This window comes from Lepidochelys olivacea (genome assembly GCF_965140295.1).
Source record: "Lepidochelys olivacea isolate rLepOli2 genome assembly, chromosome: 3".
Lineage (NCBI taxonomy): Eukaryota > Metazoa > Chordata > Testudines > Cheloniidae > Lepidochelys > Lepidochelys olivacea.
In genome coordinates this window covers 199,909,515-199,927,987 of record NC_140413.1, presented here as the reverse complement: position 1 = coordinate 199,927,987, position 18,473 = coordinate 199,909,515, and the positions used below count along the sequence as shown (strand labels likewise).

At 40.0% G+C, this 18,473-nt stretch overlaps 1 protein-coding gene across 5 annotated transcripts in view; it reads right to left on the bottom strand.

Moving 5' to 3' along the window:
* Positions 1-1,179: 1,179 nt before the first annotated feature.
* Positions 1,180-18,473, bottom strand: part of TASP1 (taspase 1) — a 166,262-nt gene continuing 148,968 nt past the window's right edge. For 3 of the 5 annotated variants that reach the window (XM_084623399.1, XM_084623397.1, XM_084623398.1), the window contains one exon: positions 1,181-2,664. In XM_084623399.1, the coding sequence (XP_084479525.1) occupies positions 2,572-2,664 (93 nt within the window). In that variant the 3' untranslated portion in view covers positions 1,181-2,571. Of the gene's footprint in view, positions 2,665-18,473 lie in introns of all 5 variants that reach the window. The other 2 variants (XM_084623400.1, XM_084623396.1) reach the window with 2 other exon arrangements.

The following is an 18,473-nucleotide window of genomic DNA, read 5'->3' as shown; positions in this document are numbered from 1 at the left end:
GAAATGGCCCACCTTGATTATCATGCACATTGTAGGGAGAGTGGTCACTTTGGATGAGCTATTACCAGCAGGAGAGTGAATTTGTGTGTGTAGTTTTTGGAAAAGGGGGTGGTGGTGAGAAAACCTGGATTTGTGCTGGAAACGGCCCACCTTGATTATCATACACATTGTAAAGAGAGTGGTCACTTTGGATGGGCTATTACCAGCAGGAGAGTGAGTTTGTGTGTGGGGGGGAGGAGGGTGAGAAAACCTGGATTTGTGCTGGAAATGGCCCAACTTGATTATCATACACATTGTAAGGAGAGTGATCACTTTAGGTAAGCTATTACCAGCAGGAGAGTGGGGTGGGAGGAGGTATTGTTTCATGGTCTCTGTGTATATAATGTCTTCTGCAGTTTCCACAGTATGCATCCGATGAAGTGAGCTGTAGCTCACGAAAGCTTATGCTCAAATAAATTGGTTAGTCTCTAAGGTGCCACAAGTACTCCTTTTCTTTTTGCGAATACAGACTAACACGGCTGTTACTCTGAAAAATGTTTCTACTCAGGCAGCAGCAGGGAGCAGTAAATGTGTACTGTGTGAGGGGTGGAGGTGGGGAGGAATCAAGCTTTTCCAGTGGTCAGATTTTCTATAATTCCCCAAAAAACAACATACAAACACAAAACACAGGTTGGAGATAATTTCACAAACATATTAATTAGCATCTGAAATTTGGTTCAAATTCTCCATAGCAGGTTAACAAAAAAGGGTTCCGAAAAATGGTGAGACACTTGAGGTACAGACTCTGTAAAATAGAAAATTCTGACGCAACCTTAGTCTGCTACTGAGAGACCGTAAAAAAGCAGGGAGGTAAAATGCATATTCTAAACTGCTAGGCACAGAGATTAACCTATCTGGTTGTCCCAATTATGGTCCAAATTCTCCGCTGGTGTAATCTGGCACAGCTCCAGTGACTTCTGTGGAGCTGCACTAATTTACACCAGAGAATTTGTCTTTATAGATCTGTGCCTGCAGATTTGTCACAATGGAAAAACAGCTCTAAGCATGCAGTGACATTACCTTCAAAATTAATTCAGGCCAGTTTTTTAAAAATAAATTTATTAAGAATTTTTTCCATAAAACATTGGAAAACATTTATGTTTTCCATAAAACATATCATAATCAATGCAACCATGTAATCAGAATCAAGCATTTCTGTTATAAGCAGGCACAAAAATACAAAAAAAAAAAGGCATAAGTACACTGTTAGGTGAACTATATGTTATTAGACTACATACTTATCCTGTACTTCTGGAAAAAGGTAAAATGGAGTAACTATTTTCTGATACCAAATTTGAACAGAAAAAAGATAAACTACTGTTGTTTCTCTTTGGCCTATCTACAAGACATTGAACAAAAGTTGGTTGTTTCAAAAATCTTATGGTGCCGTCATTGCCAACAGGAAGAAGAATACTGAATGGATATTTGAAATGTAAGAACTCATCTTCAGAACTCAAATGATTTGCTAAAATATCAGAACCGGTGTCCAGAGATAACTAACTGTTTATACTTACAAGGCAGATGTGGCCTACATAGTTATATGAATATGTAGCTTTTTAGAATATGTAGGGGAAAAGTATTACAGTAAATGTATGCATAATTCATACATATTAGACACATTAATATACATACAAACATGCTTTAAGTGAACTTTGAGGGAGTCACTTTTTCAAGAAGAGTGCTACTATCAGATCTCTCAACAATAATACACACACTTAGCATACAGTAATATGCTCATTTATTTCTGTACCTTTTTCTTAAAATATATATTTAAACAAGAAACAAAGAATAGTATTGAATCTTTCCATAAACTTTGTTTTCTTATTTACATTGTAATATTCCATTATACACAAAGTAAAGACTGCATTACGGTACATTATCTTTATATAGCTTTTTTGTAATACATACAGCTTGAAGCTATGTAACATCTTAGCTTGGGAAGAGAGATACAACTTATATTATAAGACTATTTAAAAACAATTCTGGCCATAATTTTGCTCTAGATTGTTTCATTGAAACCATTCTTTGTCAAAGAAAAATGCCCCACACAGGGGATGAAGAAGCAGTGTTTAAGTCACCACTGGATCCACTTAAACTTAAAAGAAATGTACAAACCACAATCACTTTTGCATTACCACACAACTATCTCTGAGGCCCGTTACTTCCTAATTTAGAACATGAATGACAGTTACTACCACATCTTTAAATTAGTTTTTTTCCATAGTTTTAGGGCATTATTTTTTAAACTGTAAACAATGAAGATTTAAATGCAACATTAATCATACATTATCTTCACCCACCTGCACAACTAGGAAGAGTTCTGATTTGTTTGGAAGAAAAATGAGCATGCACACACCCATTCACACAAAATGAGTATAAATCACAGCCGCATTTATCTCAAGTTATGGTGCACGTGGTTGCAATAAAGAGTATAAAATGAGAGTAAAATTCCCAACATCTGTTAAAACACAAAAGAGCTTATTGTACAAAATGTCATTCACATTCTCCGTATTGAGCTGAGAAGTTAGTTATTCAGTTTGCTGGGGTCTCCAGCCGACAGACTCCTCCTTCGATTGCCACAGACTGCCCTGCCACAGCTCCAGGAGGAAGTCTCGAAATGTGAGTCTGTGAAAAAATTGTGAGAACTTTAGCAATTGCGGAAAAAACTGAGAGAACTGAAAGCAGGTGGAATCGCTGGACACAAAGACATCTTAAAAAGCCCACAATGTTTAGATTGTTCAATATGAACATATATACATGCAAATTACAACACAACTGAAAAAGCTGCAGACCGGGAACGTTTAGTATAAAGAGGACATTAATTAATAGGAGGGGACATAGTAGACGTATGCAAAATAATAAACAGTGCAGAGCAGGTAAATTGGGTGCTGCAGTTTACCCTACCTACTAAGTGAACAAAGCGACTTCAGTAAAGTTGACACAAAATTAAAACTGATAAAAAGAAAATATGTTTTTGCACAATACATAATCGATATGTGCAGCTCCATGAGAGAAGACATCATTAATGCCAAAAGCTTAGAGGATTCAAAAAGGGTTAGAACTTAATATGTTTGTAGGACACAAACTCATGCTTCAAAGCTTAAAGCCAACTTTAACTGATGAATAAGTTAGGATGAAATTCCAATGTGTACTTTTTTGAGAGAAGAGTTAAACTGCAAAAATGTTTTGAGAAAAAAAGTATGGTCATGACAGTATTTCAGCAGGAAAGATCAAAACATCTGTATGAGAGTTTAGTTTGTCAGATTGCTAGACGGATTTAATATATTATTCTCTATTTATATTCCGGTAATGCGTAATGGCCCTAATGATATAGGAAGACACCATCCCTACCACACAGAGCTTGTTATTACTGGTTGTAAAACTGCACTACAGGACAGCTAAATATATTTTCCATATATTACTTTTCAATGTTAGTAATTGCCAAAGTTATCAAAGTGATATTATACAATTATGAATGGAGGATACACCATTAAGCTGTGGTCCAACTATGAAAAAATTTGAGAAACTCTGTCTTGAGTCATCCCGTCCTCTATTTCTGAAAAGTATCTGTTTATTGGTTTTATATTGGCAAACACTGTTATTCATTATATCCAAAGGCATGTGTGAGCCCTGTTGTGTGATAAGGAGTGGTACTGCTTCAGTTTATTGTTTGTCTATTGTTTTACCTTCGAGGGAGTCACATAAAGCCTTATAAAGAATTTACAACTTGACACATACCATTCTTCATGTTTAATGGTGTCTAGTTACTCCTTTTACCATGTGTTTACTGGGGTTATATAATTCACATTGCTCATAACAATAGCTTGACATAATGGTTATTTCACCTCTTCAGTCCGTATTTGTTGTGCTCTATTTTGCAACTGCAGAAGATTTGTTTTGTACAGTCTAATTTCCTACCAAGGAGGACAGATCCGTAAGTACTGAAGAAATTTCTTTATTTTCCAGTGCATACTTCATTGTAAATGGGCAATGATAAAGACTTTACAATACCAAACATGTATATAAGCGTATTCTGCCTTATTGTTAGTGCTGTGTTACTGTTACATGTAACCCATCATTGTTTCCATATGTAGCATTGTTATATGATATCGGCATATATTTTGGTCCACATGGTGTTGACTCTGCAATATAATAATGCTACATATTGAAATAATCGTGGATTACATGTAGGGCCAGATGGCTAAAGCAGTGCTTGGTGCACTGGGAGAGGTGTCACAGCCAGCTTGCTACAACCCTTCTGCCCACACCTCAACTCCCAGAGCTGCTGGTTTGGACTCTGCTGTAACTTTAAAAAGCCTCAGGGCTACTCTACGGTCTGTTCTACGCTACAGAGTTAGGTCAACTTAAGCTGCCTTGCGTCAACCTAACCATGAAAGTGTCTACACTTAAATTTTGTTCCCACCGATGTAACTGTTCTGCTATGTCAACTTAACTCCACCTTCACAAGTGGTGTAGAGTCAAGTTTGATATAGTCAGGTTGACCCAGTGTTAGCGTAGAGACTGTGTTGCTTATGTTGACTGTTAATGGCTTTCAAGAGCCATCCCACAATGCCCCACACTGACAGGACAATTAATACAAGTGCTCCTGGTGAGGATGCGCACTGCCAACACAAGGAGCAAAGCGTAGAGACGCACAAGTGATGTAATTATTACGGCGGCTGTGTGCCAACGTAAGTTAGGGCAACTTAATTTTACAGTGTAGACATGGCCAAATCCGCACTGGATAGTAACAGCACTCCCAGAGGCTTAGGGTAGGGGAACAGTTACTGTTGTCTAAACTACAAAGATTTTGTCAGTATAGCTATAGCAGCAGTGCCCTCAGTGTAGATGCACTGTATGCTGACAGGAACTTTTCTGCCAGCATAGCGATTTGCCTCCCTGAATGTTAGCTACGCCAACAGAAGTACTCTTCTGCAAGTACTGTGTCAACATTAGGGGTTTTGCCGGCATAGCTATGTCAGCTAAGGGGTGTGGGTTTTTTCATACCCCTGATCGACATAGCTATGCTGACAAAACTTTGTAGTGTAGCCCTCACATCACACTGCCAGAGAATCACCAGCACGCACTGTTCCTGCAATACCATCATCTATTCCATGTGCTAGAAGTTAGGGAGGAGGATAGCAGTTTCCCTGGCTATTATTCCACTCAGATTCTTTAGCTGTACTCTTAAGGCAGCTTTAAGGGTTTTTTCGTGCCAGGACAAGGATCAGGTCTGTAATGCTCATGCAATACGATTATCTGTAGCGTATACTGAAGTTGCAAAAACCGATACACTGAAGACAAAGTCCTCATTTTCCATATGTGCAGATTAAAGCCAATCACTTAATTCTGGGAATTTTATTATTTCATAATAGTTAACTATATAACAGGCTCAGCCGCTTAAATTTCATTGCCAGATATTCTGGTATATTTTGCATTAGATGAAGGGACTTAGGCAAAAAATTTACACCTATTTTGCCAGTAGTCTCATTATAAAATGGTGAGCTTTTTTTTTACTTTTAAAAAAATTTATTTTTTACATTATGGGCTGGATTCTGCCAGTCTTCCAAGTGCTGAACTCTCAATGCTAGTTCAAGCTTCAGAAGAATAAGACTTGCAGGATTAGACTTTATTTCTTTATTTCTGTTTTAATCGGGAGAGATGTCACTGGCATGACCCATCGGCCTCAAACTTGGGTCACAGGAGTAGCCATGCTTCAACTCTCCACTTGGGAGCCTGCTGACAACTCCTAATCCAGGACCCCTGGAGCCCAGTTTGAGGCTCCACCTCTGATGTTCCATTGGTGGTGTCCTAGAGCAGCCAATTGGCCCGTTGGCCCTATTTAAGTGAGGAACAAGAAACTGTCCGAACAACTGAGCTCCCCCCAGCTCTGGACTGTGTGCCTCCTACTCCTGATCCCCCAGCTTAACTTCCTGGTGTCCTGACCTGGCTTGGATCCTGACCTCTGACTTGTGGTTCTGACCTCTGGTTTGTCTTCTGCCTCTGAATCCCTAGTATCTTGACCCAGCTGACTCTTGACTCCCAGCTGTGGACTCCGGCTCTGACCACTAGGTCTGGTTACCTAGGACCTCGCCCTGACAGTCATTTTATAAAATAGAATGTCTTGTAACTGCTCCACTGCTAGTGGGAGGCTAGACGGTGCAAGCCTTATTTATGTTGCTGTGCACTTACTAGACCCTATAGTCCCATTAATCTTAAAAGGTCCAAGGATTGCACAATTTAACACACTGTGAGGTGGTATGTTTTGAAAGTCTGTAAGTCTAAAAGATAAAACAGTAATAACATGTATCAGTTGAGCAGAATGTTATTTAGAACCTTAACCACAATTCACTGTAACGACATTCTATATTCCAGAGGCACGGCCTCTTTTAACCCCCTCCTTGATAAGGTTATCCTGGTGTCTGCTCTTAGGTGGTCTTCTTTTCAGTTAAATGACAGAATCAGATTTAATTAAAAACATTTTTAAGGTTTTCATTTTACTGGTTCAACTTTGATCCTTAGCCCTCCTACGTGATATATGAGCATCTTTCTACTTTTAGAACAATTTTGATCGAGATCATGATTTAACACTTCAAGAAGAGAGGGTTCCCTTCAAATCTCCTATGGTTCCCCTCAAATGCAACTGACAATTTTTGGAACTATTATTTCAGAGTTAACCTTCCATTTGTTTAAAAAGATTTATAAGAATAACGGGTAGAACCAAATTTGCAAATATCTTTTTCGGAGGTCTATTTAAAACCCCAAATAAAATTAGCGCTATCATGTAAAATCAATTTTCTTAGTAGTATGCAGTAACAGTCTTTACTCAGTAGAAGCATGCTACTGATCACACAATATGATACCACAGTCAATGTGGCTCAGTGGCCTAATCTGAATCAGACATCTATTATGAAGTGGAGATGGTCATTGCAGAGTACACTATTGGAACGAAGAAATAGTACAGTATGAGGCATGGATGCCCACAGATTCTGCCAAGTGGCACAAAGGCAAATATTTTTTACCAAAACAGAACCACCAAAATTTCTTAGGCCTGCAGTAGGATATTTATTCATTCATTATAAAGGATTCGATTTTTGAGACATGATTTTTCTAACCCAAATAAACGGTGGGCACAATTAATAAAATTTGTGCTTACCTGCTTACCCCACAAATCAGGTAAAGTTAGATGCCTCAATACACCCACAAACAACTGCAGGTGAAAACTGAGAGGCTGGGTTGAGTTACATATTGAAAATCACTCTAAATATACTTATTATTTCTAACGACAGCAGCTGGCTCTTGAATATGAAACCTCAGTGAGAATTTGAATAGATTTTTCAAAACACAAGAACGTTTTAACGGATAATCAGTAAATTTGTATCTCAGATGTGTTATTTAGACACAGGCACTCTATTCCACTTTTTTGACTATGAAAAGGATTTCCAGTACATAAAAACCTAAAGTACACCTCCAAAATCTGTGTATCTCCTTACTGAACTACAACACACATGCAAATGCATGTATAATCAAAATCCTTGCATGTGTCTTGACATATAAACTTTTCTCATCATCTCTTTATCTTGCATGCAACTCAGTATCAAGTAATAAATGAAGTACTATCCGATTTTATGCATAACATTTCATGTCACTTTTACTCAAAAGCAAGTAACTATTATGTCAAACAGAAAAAATATTAAGATGACTTTTTAAAGAGAAATAAGGTCACAATATTTTATTTTTAAAATATCCATAGCTATTTCATGTTGTATGAAAGAATAGATTTGAAGTGCTATACATTTTATATTCAATTAAACTCCCAAATGACCTTTTAAGATTAGACTCTCATCAACCCTTATTCTTAGGCATAACAATTTACACTAAATACAGGTCTCCTTTTATTTTAGTAAGATTTTTCAGACTCAGCCACCTTACTTGTATAGTTTGTTACTTTTTTTTTTTAATAAATAAATACCCCCTACACTACACATTTTTAATTCTTGCTGGATTTAGGCTTGTATGGAACACAACAGGACAGGAGAGCGTTTAGTTAGATTAGATTGTACCTTTAGCTTTGCAAATGGAGGGAACCTAGATCTGGGGTGGGGGCACAAAAAAAGCATAGGAATAGAAAACAAGTTCCACTCCCTTCTTCCAACCCCATGGAAGCTTCTCTGTTACTGCACTGTGGATCAACAGGCAGGGTTGCCAACTTTCCAAAAGCAGAAAATGGAACACTCTTGCCCCACCCCTTCCCTGTGGCCCTGCCCCTTGTCACTCCATCCCCACTCCCTCCGTTACTTGCTCTCCCTACCCTCACTCACTTGCTCATTTTCACCGGGCTGGGGCAGGGGATTGGAGTGCAGGAGGGGGTGAGGGCTCTGGCTGGGGCTGAGGGCTCTGGGGTGGGGCCAGAAATGAGGGGTTCAGGGTCCAGGAGGGGGTGAGGGTTCTGGGATGGGGCCAGGGATGAGGGGTTTGGAGTGCAGGAGGGGGCTCTGGGCTGGGGCCAAGGGGTTTGGAGTGTGGGTGGAGGCTCAGGCTGGGGTAGGGGTGCAGGATACGGTGAGGGATACAGAATCTGGGCAGCGCTTACTTCAGGTGGCTACCGGGAAGCAGCGACATGTGCCTTCAGCTTCTGGGTGTAGTTGCGGCCAGGGGGCTTTGCCCACTGCCCCAGCCCACAGGCGCTGCCCCCACAGCTTCCGGCCAATGGGAGCTGCGGAGCCGGCGCTCAGGGCAGGGTCAGTGTGCAGAGCCCGCTGGCTATGCCTATGCCTAGGAGCCAGAGGGACATGTCGTCTCTTCCCAGGAGTCACGCAGAACCGGGTAGGGAGCCTGCCAGTCCTGCACCAATCGGACTTTTAATGGCCAGGTCCTTTTACGACCAGATGTTCCAGTCAAAAACCGGACACCTGGCAACCCTATCAATAGGAGACAGATTAGGGGCAAAAGGGACAGCCTGTCAATATAGTACATGCCTCACTCTTCCTGTTGGGAATATGCAGAATAAGATATTAACTCTGTGAGAATCATTTTACTTTGGTGTCCCCCTTGAAATGAAATCCGCTGGATGAGGTTGGGAGGGCCATATAGAAGCATGGCTCCCAAAGGAGAACGGCTGCTATGTGGACAAGGAAGAAAAGCAGCAGTACTGGACCTCTATGGGTTTAGAGTACCAAATCTCATGTATAATGAAAGAGAAGGAGCAGACAAACATCACTTGAACTATTTTTGTAGGAAACTGGGAGCTGAAGCTTGCACTGGTGTTTTTTGTTCTTGATTTTTGTAATAACTACCAAAACCCTGCCTGTGTAAGGTAGCATCTGTTATGATTTGCTTTTGAACTCTAGCGATCCTTCCCACTCCTCTTAAAGCCCAAACCAAAGGGTAATCTTTCTGGCCTGGAATAATTGTTAATTACGGTAAGAACATTATATGATTTCTTCTTTTGGATCAAATGTATCTTTCAAATCTGAATTACTTGGCTTTAGGATTAATTTTTTTCTTAAACTACACATGTTGTGCCAAGAACATTGCTATTTGGTGCCCCATTTGATAAAGTATTCTGACATGACTTGAAAGGTGAACTGAACTAGCTAATATGACAAGCATTTATTAAAGTCTTTAAAATAAAAAGACCAGTTTAAGTGCTCTCCAACTTGGCCTTTTTTGTGCATATAAAAGTAATAGTTCTTGTCAATGATTAGCTCATTTTTTTCATTAAAGCCATAAACATAATGTGAAATGAATATGAGTAAGCCAAAAGTAAGACAGAGCTGCATGAAAGACAGAGTCCATCACAAACTGCAAACCAGCATATAGTGTAAATTAGGATCGTGCATAACGACCGTATGACAGCACATTCAGTACTTGTGCAAACCTAATGAATGCCTCACTTATTTTTCAACTAATTTACCATACATGGGAAAGTGTGTTTTGGTTAGAATATTTTATTTACAGAAATATCATTCTGATATCCAGTACATTTTTGAGAGCTGGAACAGTATCATTAAGAATAAGCAAATCAAGAATAAAATGCACTGAATTTCATTTGCACTCTGCCACCTTACTTATTAGAGAAAAAAATTGCCACATCAATTTACTGTATACAAATCATAAATAACCTATGGGAAATGAGGTTAGAATTCTAAGTAGACCTTGAGTTAATAAGGAAGTCAAGAGAACGCCAACAAAAAAAAGGAATCTACAAACTGAATATAGTGATTCTAGACTATTTTTACATTTTAAAATGTTAGTACAACACATTAAGATGGATTGATATACATTAAGATAGTTTCTAAAGTAAGTGTTGTAATCCCTCTCAGTTAACTGTACTTCCCATATAATTCAAAGTCACATTTAGATAGTTTAAAAAGATGAATAACAATGCACCATTCTACCAACTGATGATGATTTGGGACTCAGAGCATTAGATGATAACTCTCAGATTAGTGATATTTAAAAAATATACCAAAACTCAAGATTTTCACTATCCTAAGTGTTGCAAAAGCAGAGTCCGATAACAGATATATTCATACTTACACCTCACTATTAATATCTGCTTCAATTATAAATATTTTATGTTTAATGTAGAGGAAAACAGTGCACATAAAAAACAAGCCCAAATATTTTAGCCTGTTCCTAAAATGTTGAACATATTATCTTGTGTGAAATAGGAACACGATACCGAGCAGAAGCGTAAATAAGGGGCCAAATTCAATGTTTAGAACTTGGCTAAAGCCCACCAAACATTCCAGCTTGATCCAGAATTTCATCAGGCGCTGGAATTTCACCCCAGCTACGTTTAAACTGGAGCAAGATTTAGCAGGATTAATACAGTAGAGACAGCTACATAATCACAGATGTGCGTTTCAGTCATTTAAGGTTCAGTGTCTTAGCTCAGCAATGTGGACTGCTCTAGGTACATCTTACTACAAAGTCAAATCCACAGTTTAATGCAGGGATTGTCAATAGGTGGACTGCAGGCCAAATCTGGACTACCAGGTGCTTCTGAACTGCCAGTGAAATCTTTTTATTTAATTATTACTATTATTATTATTTTTGTATTATATTCTCTAGAGTCTGGACCATGACTGTACCTTGACCAAGAAGTCTGGACCTTGATGAAAAATAATTGATTACCCCTGGTCAATGGTGTGATGGTTCGAAGTGGAAATCCTCCTATCTTTCCAGCTTTAAAAACAAAAGAATTAAATATAAAAGCCTTCTGCTGTGTTCCCAGATCTCAGAACCCAGTATTTTCATGATGTTCAAATGAAGCTGGAAGTTGAAGCTAGGCAAAAATTCAGACTGGAAATAAAACATACACTTTTAACTGTGAGAGTAATTAACCACTGGAACAATTTATCAACGGTCTTGGTGGATTCTCCATCAGTGGCAATTTTTAAATCAAGGCTGGATTTTTATATTTAAAGATATGTGCTAGTTCAAAAGAAATTATTGTAGGGGAGTTCTATAGCCTGTGTTATACAGGAGGTCAGACTGGATGATCACAGTGATCCTTTCTGGCTTTGGAATCTACGTTCTATTAACAAAATATTCTAATTTGTATTTCAACTCAGGATGGTCCTTTCCAGCTAAGCTGGACTGCTGAGTTCTGAGCAGAGAACTGGATGTTCTAGAGCAAAGTGTTCTCAATTTTTTTTTCCGCGGACCACTTGAAAATAGCTGAGGGTCTCGGTGGACCACTTAATGATCTTTCCAAATGTTGTTTGTACCATTAGCTAACTGTTGTAAAGCGCTTTGGATAAAAGCGCTATATAAAAAACCCCTTAATAATAAACTTTTTTTGTTCTACAAATAAAAGTACACAACTCATATTTTAATATCAGTAGTTTTACCTTTTTAATGCAATGGTTGTGCCCTCTCTCCCCTGCCGTGGCAGCCACCGACCTGGGCTGGGAAGAAGGGGGGGTCTCTCCCTCTCTGCCCCACCGCAGCAGCCCCCAAGCTGGGACTGGGAGGAGGAGGGTCTCTCCTCCTCCACAGCAGCCACAGAATGGAGGCTAGGAAGGAGGGCGGTCTCTCCCTGGCAGCCACAGCCCTGGAGCTGGGGAAAGTCGCCTCTTTCTCTGGCCGCCACAGCCCTGCATGTCCCAAATTTCCCCCACTGCGTGGCTACACGAATTAGATGGGTGGCCCTTCATTGTCTCATGTGCGGCCACCCAGGTGCGCATCTTAGAGGGAACTATCTGCGGACCACTGAATGGAGCTCACGGACCACTGGTGGTCGGCGGACCACATTTGAGAACCTCTGTTCTAGTGTATGCACAAAGTTCTTTTCAAGCTAAGAATTATAGAATGACTTCTTCAGTTGGATCCTACACATCTGAGTGCAGACTTAAAGATGAGAGTGACACATATTTTTCCTATTTCATGCAAATAAAAGAGCTTCTCTGTAGTCTGAAATGTATGACTAAATGACTAAGCATAAGATTACTCAGTAAATCTTTCCACTAATTTTCAAATTAAGATTATAATTAAAATGTATATTTCTTTACTCAGTGAATATTGGGTAGGTATCTTTCTCTTGGCAAAGAACTTTCATAAACTCTTTTTACCGAAGAATGCAATGACGTACAGAAGCTCCCTACCTTAAAACAATACCAATTATTGTAATCTGTACTTGTCATACACATTACTTCAGACATTTTAAGGGCAATAACTGTTAAATTTGGTAACAACGTCTAGCATTTTAATGGCAGTAGCTAACTATGAATCACATTTTTCCTCTGCTTGTCCCGTTGCCCACTCTGTTTTTCTGACTGGAAAATGAAGAGTTTTCAGAGGTTTTTTTTTTTTTTCTTTTTTTCTTTTTTGGTACTGAAGCGACATCACTTCTTGTAGATATTCACAGCAGCCAGCGTTCATTGTAAATACGGTGGCATACAAGATTCCATCTCCCCTACCCATTCACTTTTTCCTATCCCCTGGGCAGCAACTTAAATCCAATCAATTAGAAAATGGAAAGAATGACACACAGTAGTTTAATATTAAAACCAGCCTTAGGATAAGATTTATAAATTCATGTCACAAACTCAGTACAAGGAACAGGTTTTAAACTGGAAGTTGAATTTGGAATACAACAAGAATTACAACTAGACATTTAAAAAGTAGAGTGAGATTTTTCTACCATCTTGATGATCTGAAATAAGTCCTATAAAATCAAATTATAGTGTATCAAGTATGCTGAGAACCCTGCACTTTGGGTTCTCAACATTTTACAACTACGTTTAGTTTCTGGTTTTTTTTATAAATAAAGCTAATAAGTAAATTAGAAACTTTTTATCAATCATGTCTTGATAAAAGACTATGTTAATTTTAAAAGGAAAAAATGCAAAATGTGCAAACATGTAACTTCATTTGTTGGCTATTTTAAACATTTGAGGAAAATAACTGACACATGACAAGCTATATTTACTAGACGTGTTGTCTCAAAGAGATTGGCTTGATAGCTATCTGTTCCGATTGGTGAAGCAGATTTCACCGCCACTATAAGAACAGTATCTAACTTAACTAGTTGTAAAAGTGATCATCAGTAAATGAAGTAAAACTAGTTCAGATCTTTTATATATCCCTTCACTGACAATTTGTGTTTTCTCCCATGCTGCCCCTCACACTTTAGAGGAAAGCCCCATAACATTCTTCAAAGCCACTTAATTGTCCTCCAGATCCCTCCTTAAAAAACTCTTCTTTGCTATGATGCTTACTTCCTGGTGTAGAGAGACAACGATTTATCATACTGACCAACACTGTCTCACTGTTTCCTTGTACTTCCTTGTCTGTCTATACCATCTGCTGTCTCTAGACCAGGGGTCCCCAACGCAGTGCCCGCGGGACACCCCGCCACCAAAATGCCGCCGCCAAGCGCGGCCACCGGAGAATCGCCCACCAAAATGCTGCTGAGAAGCATTGCTGTTTCTCGGCGGCATTTCGGCAGCGACGCTTCTTGCCACTGCTGCTTCTCAGCAGCAGCATTTCGGTGGCGGGGTGTCCGGCGCCCGCCACAGTCTACTGGGAATAGCAATATGCTATTCCCACAAGAAAGGTTGGGGACCACTGATTTAGACTGTAAGCTTGTTGGGGGCAAGGACTGTATTTTTGTTCTGTGTTTATACAGAGCCTAGTAAAACAGGGTCCTGATCCAGGGCTAGGGCTCCAAGGTGCTCCAATACTAAAAATAATAAATACAGATCTATTTCGGCTTTCCACCTGCAAGGAAAGGGACTGCAGTGATACAACAGAAGGAATTAAAGCCTAAATCAACAAGGACTACTGGAAATGAATAATGTGAACTAAGGAATTCTTTTCCTGAATACCAGTTTCCGTATAGAATATTTTCTACAACAAGCTACCACAATTAACACGTACCATCCCCCATCCCACCCTAAGTCAAGCCCACAATTAAATTGCACCACAAGTACTTCCTGCAGGCTCCCACTCAGTTTCTCAACATTGCATTAAGTCTCTTCTACATGCCTATTTTGATCCTGCTTCAAATGAAACAAGATGGGAATAAAGCACCCATTTAGGGCGTCAGTAAACCTAAAGAGCAGAAACAGCAGGAGCAATTGCAGTGTTTAAAGCAGTTGAGTTGGAACACAAAACAACAACTTAGGCAAATAGGTGGTTTCCTCTCTACCAGCCGTTTCCTATCCTCCTCAAAAATGTATTTTTAAGACAAGGTAAATAAACCTGAAGGAATTCAAATGGAAAATAAGAGTAGTTACAAGGGCAATGAATTACTGATTTTTAATTGAAGCCCTAGTCATAAACCAAATGTAAGAGGGCAGTTCTAGTTGAACTCCTTTAAGCCCAGAACTGGTAAATGTCGATCCAGAAAGCATTAGCTGCCAATGCATAACTCAGACCAGGTCTACACAGTTGTTTTTTAAAACTGATTTAACTATTTCACTTATGGTTTGCTTTTGTTGGTTTGCTTTTTAAACCAAAATATTTAAACTGGTACAACCCCTAATTTTTATGAAGTTATATTGATATAGAGCACCTTTAAACACATATAGCTTATTCCACTAGTTTTATAGGAATAAACTATATTAGTATAACAGCTTCCACACGAAGGTGTTGTACCACTTAACTACAGCATTTCAAACAGATACAGTTAAAACAGTACAAATACTGTTTAGCCAAGCCCTCGCAATAGTGTTTATAAATTATGACATGTAATTTGAGAGGTAGCAATGGGGCTGTACATACTACAGAAAACATGACTAAGGAAAAAAAACTATTTTCAAAAGGTGTCAGTCTCCAAATAAGAGAACCCATCAACAAATACTTGACCCAAGATACCAGAATATCCTATAAAGCATTATTGTTCCTTTTGTTTCATCACAAATTAAGCTTCATTGTATTTCAACACTACACAAAACAGTTACCCTACAGAAGTATGGTTCTTCTAGATGCATTCACCACACAGATTACACTGTTTGTAAGCAAGAGCCCCAAGTACACAAAATCAGATTCCTTTAGCCAGCAATGGCCACTGGGGCTATGCCTACACCCTAAGTACTCTCACTCCCCGCTTCCCCTCACACCTGGAGGTATACACGACAAAGTGGGCCCAGGGCAATAGTGTCTTGTAAGTGCATGATTTGAGCTCTATGTAGTTGCCCTACAAATTTCAAATATAGGGACATTCCTCAAACAGGCAGCAGAGGCTGCCTCAGCCCTAGTGCAATGAGCTCTCATGTGGCTAGGTGGGTCTAACTTGGCTAACTTAATAACATGTCCTTATATAGTTGGAGGCTCACTTTGATAACCTATGAGGGCACAGATTGCTCCTAAACTGTATCAGCAAAGGACACAGTCTGGATGTGTTCCTGAATGCTTTTGTTCTGTCTAATTAATAGAACAGCACCCTTAGAGTGTGTTATGGTTAGCTTCCTCCAGGGTTGAGCAAGGCCTGGGAAAGAAAACCATGAAGTGAATGAACTGGTTTACATGGAACCAAGACAACCTTAGGCAGAAATTGGGGGTGACATCTAAGAGTGACCTGGTTCTTATGAAACTCTAGATAAGGGGAACTGCCATGAGGATCTCAATCTGCAGATCTAATGGCTACCAGAAAGGCTAAGAGTTAAAAGAATGCATGAATGAGTCCTTCTGTCAAGGTTCCTCCCCCACTCTGAACTCTAGGGTACAGATGTGGGGACCTGCATGAAAAACCTCCTAAGCTTATCTTTACCAGCTTAGGTCAAAACTTCCCCAAGGTAACAAATATTACCCCCGTTATCCTTGGAATGGCCGCTACCACCACCAAACTAATACTGGTTACTGGGGAAGAGCTGTTTGGACGCGTCCTTCCCCCCAAAATACTTCCCAAAACCTTGCACCCCACTTCCTGGACAAGGTTTGGTAAAAAGCCTCACCAATTTGCCTAGGTGACTACAGACCCAGACCCTTGGATCTTAAGAACAATGAACAATCCTCCCAACACTTGCACTCCCCCTTTCCTGGGAAATGTTGGATAAAAAGCCTCACCAATTTGCATAGGTGACCACAGACCCAAACCCTTGGATCTGAGAACAATGAAAAAGCATTCAGTGTTTTACAAGAAGACTTTTAATAAAAAATAGAAGTAAATAGAAATAAAGAAATCCCCCCTGTAAAATCAGGATGGTATATATCTTACAGGGTAATTAGATTCAAAAACATAGAGAACCCCTCTAGGCAAAACCTTAAGTTACAAAAAAGATACACAGACAGAAATAGTTATTCTATTCAGCACAATTCTTTTCTCAGCCATTTAAAGAAATCATAATCTAACACATACCTAGCTAGATTACTTACTAAAAGTTCTAAGACTCCATTCCTGTTCTGTCCCCGGCCAAGACGACTACAGACAGACACACAAACCCTTTGTTTCTCTCCCTCCTCCCAGCTTTTGAAAGTATCTTGTCTCCTCATTGGTCATTTTGGTCAGGTGCCAGCGAGGTTACCTTTAGCTTCTTAACCCTTTACAGGTGAGAGGAGCTTTCCCCTGGCCAGGAGGGATTTCAAAGGGGTTTACCCTTCCCTTTATATTTATGACACCTTCTAATTCTATACTGAGGTTCCAAGAGGAAAAGGGTGCTGAACTGGAGGGAAAAAAAATGTATGAGGCCATTCAGGAATATTGCCACCTCATGGTGGGAAAATACAGTTTGGCCCTGGCTAGGAGAATGATGCGACTATAACACTGATAGGTGGACTCTTATGGAATTGTTAGAAAGTCCAGATTATTTGAAGGCTAGCAATATTGCTGAAACTAGCGATGTCAAGAGAGACAGCTAATACTGAGATGCACCAATAGAAAACAACTTACATTTACCTTTGTAAGTTAGTCTGGTTGAAGGTCTCCTGCTTTGAAGCAGAATGTTCTGAAGCTCAGCTCAAGAGCTACTTTCAGTGGACATCATCCCGCCAGCAACTAGGCTCTCAGTTGTAGAACCTGACCATTCTGTGAGACTATCGGGGCAGCAGGTAGGCTGATGGGTGGACTGTGTTGAAAGACTGAACAGATCAGAGTACCAGAAGTGCCTGGGCCATGTATGGGTTATCAGTCTTGCATCTTCCCTCAGTTTCCTCATTGCTGTTGGTATCATGGGAATCAGTGGAAAGGCACAGACACCAATCCCACTGCGTCTGAGGGATAAAAATACATCTGTCGTGGAATCAGGGCTCAAACCCACTCTGGGGCAGAATGCTTGACACTCGTTCTATTCTATAGCAAACAGTGCTACAGTACATCTTTTGCATTTAGGGACTCATAGAAACAGGCCTGAGTCTTCAACAGACCACTCACTGTTGCTGAAGAATTGCCTTGAGAGTTGATCTGTTATGTTTTGGGAACAAGTGACAGTTGCATGGCTTTTTGGTGGCGTGGAGATGATCTTGCTCCCCTTGCCTGTTGATATAATCCACAGCTATGATGGTGTCTGTCAGCACTTGCACTGTGGATCCCTGTAGAAGAGGAAGGAATGCTTCACGTGCCTTCCTAATGACCCTGAGCTTTAAGACATTTATATGGAGGCGGACTTCTTGAGGGGACAATAAGTGCTGAATCTGAAGGGGATCTAGTTGAGTCCCTGTGACACAGCAGGCTACAATCCAGCCTAGTGGGGGCTGGGTCTCCCCTGCCCTGTAACTTGGGGTGCCCATTACAATGCCTTGCTGCTGTAGCCTCCAACCAGGACTGCTCACAAACAGCCTCTGGCATGTAAATCACTCTTAGCTATGTCTGTGTGTGCAGCAGCCAGCCAGCCACGCCTTGGCTCTTACAGCCTTGCTTATGCTGAAGGGTGACCCCAACACCCCCAAGTAGGGATGTAAATAAGGTTTAAAAATAGTAACTGTGTAAGCTGGTTAAACGGTTAATCATAAAGGAGCTCACATAGGCGGGGAACTAGGGGCAT